Source organism: Carcharodon carcharias, chromosome 2 (assembly GCF_017639515.1).
Source record: "Carcharodon carcharias isolate sCarCar2 chromosome 2, sCarCar2.pri, whole genome shotgun sequence".
NCBI classification, from domain to species: Eukaryota; Metazoa; Chordata; class Chondrichthyes; order Lamniformes; family Lamnidae; genus Carcharodon; species Carcharodon carcharias.
This window is the reverse complement of record NC_054468.1, coordinates 200,256,568-200,271,894: the sequence shown is the minus strand read 5'-3', so window position 1 is coordinate 200,271,894 and position 15,327 is coordinate 200,256,568. Positions and strand designations below refer to the sequence as shown.

The following is a 15,327-nucleotide window of genomic DNA, read 5'->3' as shown; positions in this document are numbered from 1 at the left end:
CTGATTTACAAGCTGCATTTGGTGTAAGCATGTACCTCATATTTTCCCCGTTCCTGTGCCTTTTTCTGTTAAGATACCCAGGAGGTTCATGCAAGCCAGATAGTGAAGGAACACTAAGATAAGAATGATGATGAAGACTCAGCACTGTTACTTGATATCACACTCGCAGCTCACCATCTCAGATACTGACACTGCGTGTCTCCTAGAAGATAGAGGGGGTTCTGCATGTGATGAGACAATGGGCTTGATTGTCTGCAGTCAGGTTAGAGGACAATGATAGCTCAAGTGCCAACTTGTAGCAGGGTGATTCTCTGCTGCAGAAGACGATTTTGATGGACAGTTGACAGAAAAATGCAAATGGATATGCACAACAAAATACTTAATGCATCGAGAATCCTTCCAGAAGCCTGCAATGTCAAGGAGCATTGTGCCACAGAGCTTTGCATTGAGTTAGGAGGCCATCTTTCCAGCATGGAAATGATGGACAAATCCACTTGCACACTTGTGGACTTAACCATGTTGTAGCGTCTGATGGCCGATGTTCATTTTCCATTGCAGCATAACATCTGAATGCTGCAATGGAAGATCAGATTGTGGTTAGTTTCTTGTCATGAAAGCTCAGACTATTGCCATCACTGCTTTGGATGTAATGAGCAATGGAACTTGCAGAGTGTCACAGTACTCCAGCATTCTGTCCTCTGTCTGATTACTGGGATGCAGAGGAGTGAAAATAGCTTCATGGATTATGATCTTGCTGTCTTGTCTCACAAAAACAGCATTTGCCTTCCCATCTCTGCCAGTGCCTTTTCTGTTGCATGTCAGCCAACCAGTCTAGACTGCCACTGCCCATGCCTATAATCATCAGAGCGCTTGGGGTCGTACTCCAATGCAATCTGCAGTCTCCTCCACTGAAAATCAGCAGCCTTCCAACATGTTGCAGCCACTGGATAGCACTGCATAGGAGCACTAGGGCAGACAAAGGCACACAGAAGACAGGGACTAAAAAAATGCACAAAGTTGAATATTTTATGTAGGAATACAATATGGCACTATTTCATTTAGAAATTTGGTTTGGAATGTTTATTTAATGGTAGCTTTTATTTTCTTATTTTGATCAAGCAACTCTTTGGTGATCAGTGACAGGAAAGGTAAGGTAAGGGGTGGGACAGTTAGTGTATGGGGAATTGAGGTTGTAGTTATTGGTATTGCATGAAAATTAGTTAATCACTTAGAGCCCAGGCAGAAAGTAGTTGTCTAGGTTGCCTCCTTCCTTCCTTGTGCTCTTTTTCCTCTTCTCCTTCTTTCTCCTCTTTTTCCTCAGCTGCTCACTGAATAGTTGGTGGCAAGGGCTGTCCCTTTGTAATGGTGAGATTCTGCAGCATGCAGCAGAATTCCCATGAACCTTGACACCTGATCTGCCGAGTACTGCAGAGTTCCTCCAAAGTGGTCCAGGCAACAGAAGTGTTGTTTCAGCATGCCAATGGTCTACGCTATCACATTTTATGTGGCAGAATGGCTTTCATTGTATGTGCTGTGCACATTTGTGTGGGCTGCGCACCAGAGTCACCAGCTCTGATGTCAGTGAATAGCCCTTATTGTCCAGTAGCTACCCTCTAGTTTACTGTAGTGACCATAAGCAGTTGGCACAACAGACTGCAACAGAATGAAGGCATCATGACTGCTACTGCCTGCTATCAAGGTATCGGGTATTGAAACGCATGATGCGCTGAGTATGGTTACACACCGGCTAGATGCTGGCGAATCATTGACATGTGATGCCTGCAAACTGTTGTGCATACAGTCAATGGTACGCTATGCTATGGGGAGGCCTGAAATCCCAGTGAAGCTGTATACTGCTCCAGCTGCTTTTCTTTGGCAAGAGAGAATGAAATTTTTTAAATAGTGTGTCTTGGTGACTTCATTTATGGCACAATTGGTTGTAAACTGTGAGGTGTTTGAAAAAGCTCCAAATAGCTGGAAGCCAGATGCATAAAAGTCATCACCACTGTCAATTTCACAGCCATTAGCAATGTGGTCCTTGTTCTGCTCTGAACTTGCATTTGTGGCTGCAGCAAGTGGCAGTTTTCAGTGAGTATGTTCTTACTGAAATTCAAACAGCAGATATGGCCTCTTGCTGAGAGCCCTTCTCTACCTTCTCCACCTCCCTCTTCCAGCAGCTTGTCCTACTTTGCATGACCTCTGTTCATTATCCAAGTCATGCTGTATTCCAAGTGAAATGCCTACTGATACTTATGTCTGGGATCAACTGGTTTGTGCAAAAATCTTTAAGTTGACAAAAAGTTCCTCAGCACCTGCCAGGTCACTCCCTACTCCCTGTAGACTTTTGCAACTTGAAACAGCTATAGGAAAGACCAAACATGGCTGCAACAGCCAGAAGAAATCAACCAGCAGCTAACGTGTAAGTAGTTGATGATGCCTTCATATAACACTATTGGAGGTTGGAGGTGGGGAGCTGGGTAATGGTTCCTTCCTGTATGTTTAGCTGTGCAAGGTTAAGGGAGATCATTGGCTGGAGCTATAAACTCCAAAATGGCACCAGTGGCATTAAATTAGTATTGCACGCTAACTGACGTCATGATCTGCCTTCACTGCATACTTCCATTAGGCATTCACTGTGTGTGCGCTGACACCTTCATCAATAAGGTGCCTAACACATTTCAACCAAGTACATGCATGTGCTGCAAATGACATTTTGGAGCTCTAAGACTAACATCTGGCACTAAAACAGTGGATACTAAAGAGCCCAAGTTCTCACCCAACATACTAGAATTGTGTCATACGTAGTGTTCAGGAGAAATCTTCCATTTTGTAACAATTTCTTCTGGGGCAATTACATTCAGGCCAACAGATGTTGGCATAGAAGAAATAAATACAACAATAAACTTGGGATAATGGGAACTTGGAGATGGGGCAGTAGTTTATAAGAACAGAAGGGTTGAGGGAAGTTTTTTTTTTGGAAATTGTAATTACAATTTTTAAAGTGAGGGAAAGTGACTGAGGAGACAGAAACATTTAAACTGTCAGGTTGCATAGATGTCAGGAAGGAAGTTTGAGCATTTAGAAGTTTAGTGGGAAGTAGGTGGGTCTCATGGGCAAGATGAACTTGGAGTGGGCATGAGGGAAGAGAGAGAGAGACTAGACAAGGACCCAAGCAGAGCAGAGTAGGATGAGCCTGGGGAGAGGTTTGGTTAGATGGGCAACAGGAAGGGAGGAAGCAGCAAAAGCAGCTGACTGAATGGTTTCAATCTTAGTGAAGTTCATGAGCTGCTCAAACTTGTTGCAGTAAGGTGGAGGGAGCTGATGGGGTAGGGGTTTGGTGAGAGATGGAAGTTTGAGATGGTTGATGGCAGGGAAAAGAAGATAGAGATTATCTTTGCTGTACAGATGATTGTGGAGCAGTAGGCAATCTTAGCAGAGGAGAGTGGGACCTGGTAGTGTTTGCTGTGCTCTAGCCAGATTTAGTGACATGTAGCTTAACCAATAGTAGCCAGATATGTTCTTGGACTTGAAAGAACAAAACTGAGGCTGATATCACTGGGAATAACCAGGATGTAAGATAGTAAAGTGTAAGGACATAATGGGATCAAAGATGGAGGTAAAGGACTGGTTGAACAGATTGTTGGCTGTGGAAATATGATAAAGAAAGGACAAAGGCTAGGCAGGTGGGAGTTTGAAAATACAGTTGCAAGTGATTGTACACAAAAAGAGTTAAACTATGTAAGTGGGAAAATATGGTAGATGAAGTTTAATGTACTTCACATGGAAAGAAAACATTGGCAATACAATTAGCCCATCAACAGTGATCAAGTAACCAAAGGTAACATGAAAGAAATCTAGATGTTTGAGGAGAATATATTTCATTTGGCAGACCATTAATCAACAAATCAAATAGAGCATGAACAGTATAGCAGAGTTGTACAAGTTGAAAAAAGCCATACATAAATTATATTGCTTGGGACAAACCCCAAATCTTAACCACTGCTTATTAAGATAAAATGGAGACAATCAAGTCCTGGGGACTGTTCAGAGAGGAGGTATTGACACTGATTTTTAGCCTCAGAGAACTAAGGAAAGACTGGAGAAACTTGGACTTTTTAGCCTTGAAAAATGAATGGGAAGTCTCCTTATCGAGGACTTCCTTTATAATTGGTTATAAAAAAGGTAGCCCTGTAGGACAGCTTCAAACTAAACTGTTACAGTCTGATCAAACTAGCAAAATTCAATACAGTATTGATGTTGGGAATTCTTCTTCACACACATTGATCAACAAATGGAAAGACTTCTGGGCAAAACAGTGGAGGTTAAAATTCTGGACTCATTAAGAAATGACTGGATTCTTTGGTGGCGGTATTACAGAGCCTTTTTGGATGGATGAAATTAAATGAATTATCTTTCTCACCTGTACTATCTCGTGCCTTACAAAATCTACAATTCTTATGCTTTGGGCAGAGTTTTGTCCATTCTGATTTTCCTTTCTTTTGTTTCTGGTACCTTTGTGCTTGAATATGACATTTAACTTAGTGGAATGCTAGAGAATGCTTTCTGCACTTTCCTGTTTCTTACAGTTTGTAACTAAGGTAGTGGTGGGGGTGTTGGAGGGGATTATAATGGAATTTACACAATTGTTCACTAATATAAATAAATTGATAAATAAAGGTAGACTTCATGGCTTGGGATGAAAATGTAGAAATTTTAAAATATATTGCTTGAAGGATTATTAGATACAAGTAAATCAGTGAAAGGCCAAAAATCGCCTTTGTGACTACGAGGAAGTTGTGCCTCAATTGGTTGCATGACCTGACTATCAAAATACAATGCTATTTCTGGTACAAAATATTATAAACAATATGGTTTTAATCTTAGTGGAAGTTATGCATTTAGGTAGAGCCAGCCTCTTGTTTAAATTAAGGTTGTAAACTATTACACAGAGGTAACACGAAAAGCATGGGGACTTACTGTTATATAGCCCTCTGTCCAGGAGAACCAGAGCTCTGATTATTAGACAAACAAATGCAAATAATTTGTTGTTAATTTGCTTGAACTACTGCCATTATCCTGCAGGAAACAATGGGATTTCAATTATATCAATTAAAATTTCAGGCGCAGTAAATTTCTGCATGAGCTGCCAACAAACCTTTTTTCAGCACAGATAAGGGTAACATTATGACGTCACTTTATGAAGCAAATATCATTAGGTTTTAATACTACCAGTATTACAACAAGGTTGGTTCTTTAGTTGGCCTGGAGTATGAAAGTAATGGTTGACTCCCCATGTCCTTTAATTTGTGTCCTCCCATGTGGACACAAAGTGAAGATGGAAGTGACATGTGGTGGACTGTCCCTTTTTGATGCTGGAACCCATTGATGTAACTGGCTGCCAGCAAAGTGATCTCTAGAATCTGTATAAAAAAAAATTGGTCATTCTAAGATCATGACAGAATTTTCTTTTATTGTAAATGAGGACTGCTAAGCTGTGTCCTTCCAATTGTTAATGTCATAGCAAACCAGAGAAACATCACTTGCCATATTTCTAATATGGCTTTATATAATGCTAGGAATAATAATAAATTATCATGCACAAATTCATTATTTTTTATTCACTGGATTTTTTCCTTCTGTACTCTTGGGAGCATAGCAAGGAGGATAAACATCTTGACAGTATATTCAATGTGCCTCCATGCACACAGTCACAAGTTTTAGCTCTCTACTTTGCTCCTACTCTGACCTTTCCGTCCTTGGCCACCTGCAGTGTTCCAATGAACATCAGCAAAAGCTTGACTGGGCATGTTACAGCCTTCCAGACATAACATTGAGTTCAACAATTGCAGATCATATCCTCTGCCCCCATTTTGTTTCCTTTTCCAGTTTTGGTTGCTCTCTCTTGTTTTTCTCTTTTTGATTTTGAATAGCAGATGTTCATGATTCTGCTATTCACACTTCCTGTAGACACATCTTGGCCTGGATTTTGCGGGGCTCTGTGGTTCCCAACCCTGCCCCCACCCCCCAGCAAAAAGGGCAGGATGAGCCTGCCCACGATCCTGACAGATGCCCCACAGCAACTTAACACTGGGAGTAGTGTTAATTGATTTAAGGGAGGAAGTCCCACGTTAGAGAGCTGCCGGTCAATCTGATTGGCCAACAGCTCTGCTGTCCCAGGAACATCACCTGGAGCCACTCCTGGGACTACAAGCAGTTTCCAATGCTGAGGGTCCCTGACTGGCAGGTAAGTATGGGGGTTGCGGCAAATGATTCATTGGGGAAGGCAGGGGTGGGTGAAGGCTGGGTTCCAAAGACTGGAGGTGGGTTAAAGAGGAGGATGACCTGGGTGGGAGGGGTGGGGACGCCGTCAAATGGGCCCTGACACCAGCCTGTGCAGCTGAAGCTGCCGAGCATCCTGCACGGAGTGGGCCTCGCCCCAAGGGTGGGCCCATGCCTCCCACACCCCCCCGAAATTGGGGGTGGGTGAAGAAGTGGCAGGAAGGCCACCTACTGGATTTTACAAGCCCCACCCCCCCCCCCACCACCTTCAAAACTGCTAGTGGAGGAGCATAAAACCTAGCCTCTTTTGTTTATTTACTTGCTCCATTACCATTCCCTTTGGCCTTGCACCATGAATCCTTTGTCATTTAATCTCTCCTGTCTTCCACCTTATCACAGACCTTCCCCTTTTGTTCTTTTTCCCACCTTTCTCCTTTCACTTCCTTAAAATCTATTAACATCTCTAATTTATCCTATTACTGATGAAAAATCATTGATCTGTAACATTAGGCTAAATGTTCCCAGACCAGTGGAGATGGGTTTGGAGGCTGTGGGATCAGCAAAGTTCCAGGAAGCCCCGTTGGAATGGCTCCCTGATGCTGTCTTGGCTTCAGGTGAATTTCTGCTGCCACGGGAATCAGCAGCCTGCTCTCCACAGAGGCAGGCAGGCAATGAAGCAAATTAAGGCCATAATCAAGGACCAGTTATCCATAGTGATGCAACTTTTCTGATGTCATATGGGTCTCTGCTGTGTCAGGAGCCTGGCAATTCTGTGGAGGCAGCACATGAATTAACTGGCATTATCAGGGGGCTGCAATGCTCTCAGGGGTCCAGGAGTGGCCACAGTTAACCTTCTGGAGGCCCCTTACAGTACTTTGTTATCCTCTTTACTAGTGAAGAAGAGGCCTTCATGAGCAGCTCCATTCTGAGGCAATGCCTAGGTCTCCCTCTTCTCCAGTAGCAGTCAGCTCTTCTGGCGGATCTGTCATTCGGACATTGCTTTGGCCCTCCTATTGAGCCTCCTACATCTCTGATCCACCTACCATTCCTAATTGGACAGCAAGTGCGGAAGCGATTAGTTGGGAGGCTGCCTCGTGTAAAGTCACCTTGATGGGTAAACTGAGGCCACTGGTGGTCTTGGGACCGCCATACGTTCCCAACGTTGAAATCTGGTAACTGAAGATGACTGAAGTGAATTCTAAGAAGTTGGCAATCATTTGTCATACGCTGAAAGAAGAAGTGCTACGAGGAGCAGACTCTCACCTGGACATGAATGCAGTTTTTCAGTTTCACTGATCCAAGGCTTCTCGACTTGCTAGTTCCACTGAAGAAGCATTCCCAGCTGTGCACGTGCCTTGACGACCCTGATGAGTTGCTAACAGCTCTGGAAATAGGTTCACTGGCTGTTAAAACTAAAGTCTTTGGTCAAAACACCAGTTAATGAACTATTTTAATATTGAAATGCCTTTACTGGACAGCTGCACTGGGTTCCCTGCTCACCTGCAAACCTACCCGGGTGAAACCAGGATGCGGGAAAATTCAGCCTGTTTTTCTCTCCCCACAGGTGTGGCCAGAGCTGTTGAGTATTTCCAACATTTTCTGGGGTTTTTTTTGTAAGTTTTAGTTTATCTAATATAAGCATTTTTCATGCATATTCTGTCTATAGTATTCACTCCAGGGAGCGAAAAGCTTTGCCATCTTACAGTTTTAATCTCTTTTCATGTGAATTACTGAAGAGCGTAACAGAGTAAATTCCTAGCCTGATACATTAGGGCAGTCTGTTTGTTAAAAATCTTTTTCATGTTGAAAGTAGATAACTTTATCTCTAGTGTATGGACTTTAGACCCGAGTTGTTCATTAAATGTACCAAGAAAACAGCAACACACAAGTACTTATTGTTTAATCAGTAATTGGTGCAAATCAGATTTTTAATGTTAAATTAAAGCATTGTTTATTCTTACTTGGCATTTACAAAGTAACAGGGGGTGGATCTTGATGTAATCAGTACTTGACTGCAATTTTAACTCAGGCTTGAGTGGGCAGACCACATGACCAACTTGGGACAGAGGAGGATCAATATCGAAAGAGGCCCAAAGGTGAGGAAGTGTGCTCATCATAAGGAAGGCTTAGGCCTCTGCTGTTCCAACCCATTCCTATGTGGTCCTTGTGAGACACCCACAAAACCCAATCCCAATACCTATGTGATGTAAACAAGACCTGATAATGAAAATCGGCACATCAAAAAACAATTGCTGCACATTCCATGACTGTCCTGTCAGTTTGCGCAACTCCCCTCCTCACCTAACCGCACAAGCCCATTCAGGGGAATTTTAACAAGCCTGACAGGTGCGTTTGGGTGCATCCAGTGAGTTAAAAACTCTAAAAGTGATGTTGGGGGATCCTGACATCATCCTGCCCATATCCTGGTTTCACCCAGGTAGGTTTGCAGGTGAGCAGGGAACCCCATGCAGCTGTCCAGTAAAGGCATTTCAATATTAAAATAGTTCATTAACTGGTGTTTTGACCAAAGACTTTAGTTTTAACAGCCAGTGAACCTATTTCCAGAGCTGTCAGCAACTTGCCAGGGTCATCAAGGCAAGTGCACAGCTGGGAATGCTTCTTCAGTGGAACTAGCAAGGAAACTGAAAAGCTGCAGCCATGTCCAGGTGAGAGTCTACTCCTCGCAGCACTTCTTCTGAGAGTGTGCTTTTAGCGCATTACAGATGATTGCCGACTTCTCGGAATTCACTTCACTCACCTTCAGTTACACTTCCCTGCTGCCAGCCTTCACTATGGCGTGGAAGCAGCTTATACAGTTCTACCTTGAACCTGTGATGAGGAACAAGAAGAGTAGCAACACCATTACTGCCAGAAGCAGCAGGAGCAACACCAACAGCAACACCAACAGCCTTCTCCTCAGCGCAAGGCAGAGGAGATGAATGTAGTGGTGCAGTTCCAAGGAGGTGAGACTACCAGCAAAAGGTCTGGAGTCAGAGGATCATCTCTCTTAAGATGTCTGACCCTCAATGCCTTAGGAGGCTCAGGTACTGATGGCAAATTATTGCTGACATCTGCAGCCTCAAGGAGCACAACCTCCTTGCCAACGTATCAGATGTGCTTGCATTGCCAGTGGCTTTCAAGATGCCTCTTACTGGCACTCCACCTCCAACCCGGGTTTCTGCCTCTCCCCGGAGCTGTGTGTTCTCCTCCTGCCAGGAGAGAAAGCAGAGAGTTCCGAATATTAGAAATTGCTCATGTGGATAGAAATGAAGGACATCATTTGTGGAAGGTGTGGGTCAATAGGATGAGGACTAGCGTTAGTTTTAGCTGTTCAGATGGAGGTGAAGTGCATGGAATGAGAGGAATTTGTGAAACTGCGAGGTGTGTTGACCTGAGGAGTGTTGTGCAAGAGAATTCTGGGAAAGTCAGAGTTAGGGGTTTGGCAGCTGAAAGTGTTATGCCATTCACTGTCATGCCTTCCCGATTCTCTTAGGAAGGATTTCTAATTAAAGGGACCTTGGCGTGGGTTAAAATGGTTGAACTGGACAAGGATTCCTAAAGCTGCAGAACCTACAAAGTCTCACCTAAAAAGTCTCTTTACATTCTACCTATTGAACTATACCTTCATTTCCCTCTCCTAATTTCCCTAATGCTCCTTCCTAGATCGAAACTCTATTCTCCAACTACAAAGCATTTTGCTCTGTTAATGGTCCTATATAAATGTGAATGGTTTTTATATATTCAATTGTCTTTTAAATTAACCATTAATAAAAGACAGGTACCACGTTTATTGCTCAGAAAACTAGACATACACATAAACAACACTCAATGGTTTTAAGTACAGATTCAAAATATAATCATTCAAACCTTTGGTTTGGACATGGCAAACAGGAGTTTTTGTGTTGGTTTGTCTTTTGTACATGCGTTATCTGCTGTTTTTCCAACTACAAGCATAAAATCGTCACGACAGCCTCCAAAGGTCATGATACTCTTGTACATATACGTTGTTATCAAGCGCTGTAGAATTGGAAAAACAAAACAAAATACGGTAATTACTTACAACAAATATAAAATTATATCAACACTTTTTAATTCTTAGTGTTGTCTTTATTTTAATGACTATTGATGATTACCTTATTCATACAGTAAATCTTTAAGATGCGACTTTAACTCCTGACAGGAAGAATGTGGGAGCAGAGTTTGAGTTGAAGGCCTGGCAGATTTTCCCTGCTTGACCCCATTTGATTGCCAAAAGTCAGCTGCTTGGTCATTCCTGGCAGAAATCTGGCCAGCAAAGGGAAGAAGCTTGGGAGCCTCTAGGGAAACTTCAGGAATTGGGTGATGCAAAGAATTGTGGCTGGTGAGAGTAGGAGAGTCCAGGGCAGCAAAGGTCCAGACTTACCCTGGGAGGCCTTGCTTCTCCTAAATTATTTAGTTCTGATTTATTAATTCATACATATTCATTCCGGAGGGTGGTGGTGGCATGCTGGTATTATCACTAGATGAGTATTCCAGAGACTCACGGTAATGCTCTGGGGATCCCACCATGGCAGATGGTGAAATTTGAATTCAATAAAAAAAATCTGGAATTTAAAGTCTGATGATGACCATGAAACCATTGCTGATTGTCATCTGGTTTACTAATGTCCTTTAGGGAAGGAAATCTGCTGTCCTTACCTGGTCTGGCCTACACATGACCCCAGACCTACATCAATGTGATTGACTCTTAAATGCCCTCTGAACAAGGGCAATCGGGGATGGGCAATAAGTGCTGGCCTAGCCAACGGTGCCCACATCCCATGAATGAATGAAAAAAGACATATACTGTGTGTTGTTAAATTTCAAAATTCCACGCCATTTAATGACATACAAATCTCAGTGATTGTAAAGTAATTAACAGCAAATCATATCAATGCCAAGAAACCCTATATTTTGTTTTCTCTCATTTTGGAAACTTGATTCAGTTGAACTTAAAGAGCAGCTGACAGTAACACTTCCATGTAAAAAGCTGTAATGGATTTATGCAGACTTTTCCTAATATTCCGCTTGCACCAATGAATCAGTTTGTATTGCTTGTTGTTCCAGACTTTTATCTTTTAGAGGTAAAGTTTTAATTAATCATTGAACCCTTCTCATCCATGTGTGTAGAAGTCATTCCTAAAAACGTTCTTCCTTCACAAGAGGAAAAGCCGTACTTAGATTGAACAGCATAGTATTATGTGTTTTAATTTAACACAGGGGAAGATGTGATAAAGCAATGTTTAAAGGTGATCATTCTTACCATAGAGCTGTATTCCAATATGCTGATGCCATTCTCATGCACAGCTAACCATACTGGTGCAATATCAGATCGTGGTGGAGCGATAGGCTACATAACAGAAATAAAAGCAGAGCTATCATATATCTACAAGACAGAATATGTTGATAACACTAGAATGTAAGTTAAATTGGTTGAACTGACAATTTGAAACAAAAACAGAAACTGCTGGAAAAACTCAGCAGGTCTAGCAGCATCTGCGGAGAGAGAAACAGTTAACATTTCAAGCCTCTATGACCCTTCTTCAGAGCTGACAATTTGAACTGATAATTTGACCTCTTGTTCACCATCCTTCTTTATTTATTAGGGCCACATCCCAATGTCAGTGCCCAGGTAGAAGGTAGATTTCCAACATTCTCCCTATCACTAGTGAATTATGCAGAAAATTCAATATCATTAATGTTTATGCTGTCATTTAAAGAAAAATTGGCAAAGATCAGACATACTAAGTAGTAATGGCTTTCAACATAGTTCTATGATTTGACTAATCTGAAACTCCTATCAATTTTGTTTTTTTGATTATCATCCACCATGTTGGTAGAAGATTTCTACGTGCAGTAAAATCGTTCATTAAAAAGAATGCATTTATGATTTAGTTTCATTTAGAGCATAGTGAATATCTTCCCCTGTAATGTTTTATGGCCGAATAAAACCCGTCCATTCTGCATTTTCATGTCTTCCCATTATTATTCGGAAGGGAGGGTTGTCAGAGATTTGTTTCCTCATTCCTGCCAGTCAGTCTATAGCCACCTACAAGCAGGTTTGTGTAAGTTGGAATGACTCTATCTTCACTGTTCCATGTTGGGGAAGCACCTTCCTCACTCAGTATTTCCCCACAAATGTACAACTCAAATTGGGAAATTGAACCCATACTCCAGCTCTCCATTAAATCATGCTGTTGAATGAAGTAACAGAGCTGAATATATTTAAAAAGTCTCAGTTGCTACTTCAACACAATGGACCAATAAAACATCTTACATTTGTATGAAACATTTAATGCAGCATAATGTCACAATGTTAGAAGAAAATTCATTGTTGGGATCAAACCTGGACAGGAGTATACAAGATCCTACCTTTGTTGCAAACAGTTTTGCTCCAAAAAAAGGCCACTTCCTTGCTACAGTAAAGTAAATGCGCACACAATCAGCAGCAGAACGTCCTCGCAGAGCCACCCATTTAGTAGAAAGTCGCTGACATAGTTGTCTAAAGTAGACACACAATAGTACAGAGAAACAGTATTTTCTGCTGCATTAATTTATTCAAAATACATTTTTGAACATTGTGATTATTTTTATTTCCATAAGCTAAAGTGTGTTTTGAAATGCTACCAGTGATTTCAGCACTCAAGTAATAGTTGAATAAACATACTGATTCTTTCAATAATAATAATGAGTTACACAATCAACTACTTGAATATTTACTGAAAAGAATGGAAAGATTATAGGAAACTGGCAGTCAGTGTTTGTACTGAATGGGCTCCATACATACTTAATTTGCTCCTCTGTACAGCCTTGTTTGTATCTTTTCGGATAAAATTTCTCTGTTACTTGCTTCAGCACTTGGTTTGATTTGGATTGCATTGAGATCTGACCCGCTGGAGTGGAGAATGGTCGCTCAAAGTCTCCGAACTCCACCTAATGAAAAAATCCACAATTAATAGCTGTTCTGCCATCTTACCATTAGGCTGTTTAAAATGCATTTCAGCAATACCATTTTAATTTGGACATCCTAATACCAAATATCCTTGCTGAGAAAAGCTGCAGTGTTAAATTAGATTCACCAACTGGCAAAAATCAATGAATTGCTAGCTGTGTAGGAAATCAAGTCTCCATCCAAAGAACCAGTCTGAATTACAACATTTCAATGCATGGCAGTTTGAAAGTTATTACCAGAAAAATCTGTGGTGTAATCCCTGCTTTGCGCTCCATTAGTCACTGGATCAGCAACATGGATGCTTTCTCAGGTTTTAGCACCCCAGCCAAGAAATAAAACAGTAAACAACTGCTGTTCATTAACCCTTGCTGGAAGCATTTTGGTTATATATGAGGTCAGGCTCAGCATTATTTCTCTCGAATTACAAAGGAAAACTTTTCACTGGGCTGGGGTGACTGAAGACTGCATACAGGATTATACTGAGAAATGATACCAAACACGTGTGTGTGCGCTTGTTTACGCCACGGAAAATACCACACCCACTTATGAAGCAAATACAACAGAAACTTGATGAGATGATCGAGATGGGAGTCATATGCCCTGTCACTCAGCTGACAGAATAGTGTTCCGGAATGGTCCCAAATTCGAAGTCAAGCGGGTCCATTTGCACCTGTGTCAACCTGATACAACTCAGCAAGGCAGTGGTGAGGGAAATCTACCCAATGTCCTCAGTGGATGACAGCTTGATCAAACTCTCCAAGAACACAAGGAGGAATTTCTGCTTCCAGGACTAAGTTCTGTGGCAGGGGTGGGGATGAGCAATGGCTGCGGATGCTACTGGAAATTTGCACCGTATCATGTGACATTGGCTTAATTAATTATGCAGTCGGGGGTTTCCTGATGTATTGCGTGGTGGGTCAGGCTGGATGGCACCATCATGTTCAGACACCATATTTAAAAGGTGCCCGGACAGCAATCTACACAACGTTGAGGGAGGAAATGAACTGAAGACAACAGGGGGCCCTGCCGTCCAACTTCAGCGACACCTCCCTGGGCATCCTGCTTGATCAAGTGGAGGCCAGGATGGATGTCCTCTATCCAGAGGATGGGAGGAGGAGGCCGAGCAGGGAGACAAACCTGGCATGGGAGCAAATTTCCACAGCAGTCAGTGCCCAGGGCCTCTAGCAGAGGACTGCCCTGCAATGCTGCAAAAGGATGAATGACCTCATCCACGCCACCAGGGTAAGTGAACCCTCAGCTGCTCATACTCATCTCACACATGGGCCTCAATGGCAATGTGATAAGGTGATGCTTCATAGCCCCATTGCAGTCGATCTACTCTGCAGGTGGAGAGGCCACTGTGGGTCCCTCACCCTTTCACACAGAGAGCTCCATGCTAACTGGGAGGAGGCAGGGAAGGGTCTCAGGCATTGAGGGCACAGGCAAGCACGGCTAATGGCATGTCCTCTCAGAGCCTTATATCTGCATGGGCTCACTGCTCTGGAGGGTGCTGGTCCAGGACTCTTCTGGAAACCTCGAATGCATCAATCAGATGCCACAAAATCCAGCAGATTATTCGTATGACTGGAAGCATGGAAAAGGTACATGAAACCCAACTGCTCTCAACCTCATCTTCTCTCTTTGCGCAGGAGCAGTTAAGCCAAAATTGGAGAGAGAGAGAGAAGACGGGAGGGGGCCGGCCACACTTAAAAGAACTGACGGACTTCGAGCAGCAGAAAGCCCAGTTGGCGGGGGGGAGCGGGACAGATCCATCAGAGGTGGAGAGATTGGCTTGTAGCCACCATCCATAAATATCCATGCATATCATAGAACCCTAAGGTCAAACATTCCTCCATGTTGAATGCAGCTTATGCAGTCATTTGCTCTCTACTTTTCACTTACAGGTACCACCAGGAAGAGGGCAAGGCCTGAAATTGATGAAGCCCTGTCCAACACTTGGACAAGCCTGGAGAGGAGCGAGGACATCGTAGAGGAAGAAAATGCACCTGTAGAGGCATAACAGCAGTTACCTGCACCCTGCACCAGCCCAGAGACACACATCTCAGTGGGTATTAGAT

General features: G+C 42.7%; 1 protein-coding gene across 2 annotated transcripts in view; it reads right to left on the bottom strand.

Annotated features, from left to right (window-relative positions):
* Nucleotides 1-3,739: 3,739 nt before the first annotated feature.
* The window catches only part of plekhh2 (pleckstrin homology domain containing, family H (with MyTH4 domain) member 2), a 160,512-nt gene continuing 148,924 nt past the window's right edge, over nucleotides 3,740-15,327 (bottom strand). For both annotated transcript variants that reach the window (XM_041182916.1, XM_041182917.1), the window contains 5 exons: nucleotides 13,085-13,230; nucleotides 12,670-12,799; nucleotides 11,561-11,647; nucleotides 10,147-10,296; nucleotides 3,740-5,420 (listed from right to left, as the gene is read on the bottom strand). In XM_041182916.1, the coding sequence (XP_041038850.1) occupies nucleotides 5,235-5,420; nucleotides 10,147-10,296; nucleotides 11,561-11,647; nucleotides 12,670-12,799; nucleotides 13,085-13,230 (699 nt within the window). In that variant the 3' untranslated portion in view covers nucleotides 3,740-5,234. The remainder of the gene's footprint in view (nucleotides 5,421-10,146; nucleotides 10,297-11,560; nucleotides 11,648-12,669; nucleotides 12,800-13,084; nucleotides 13,231-15,327) is intronic.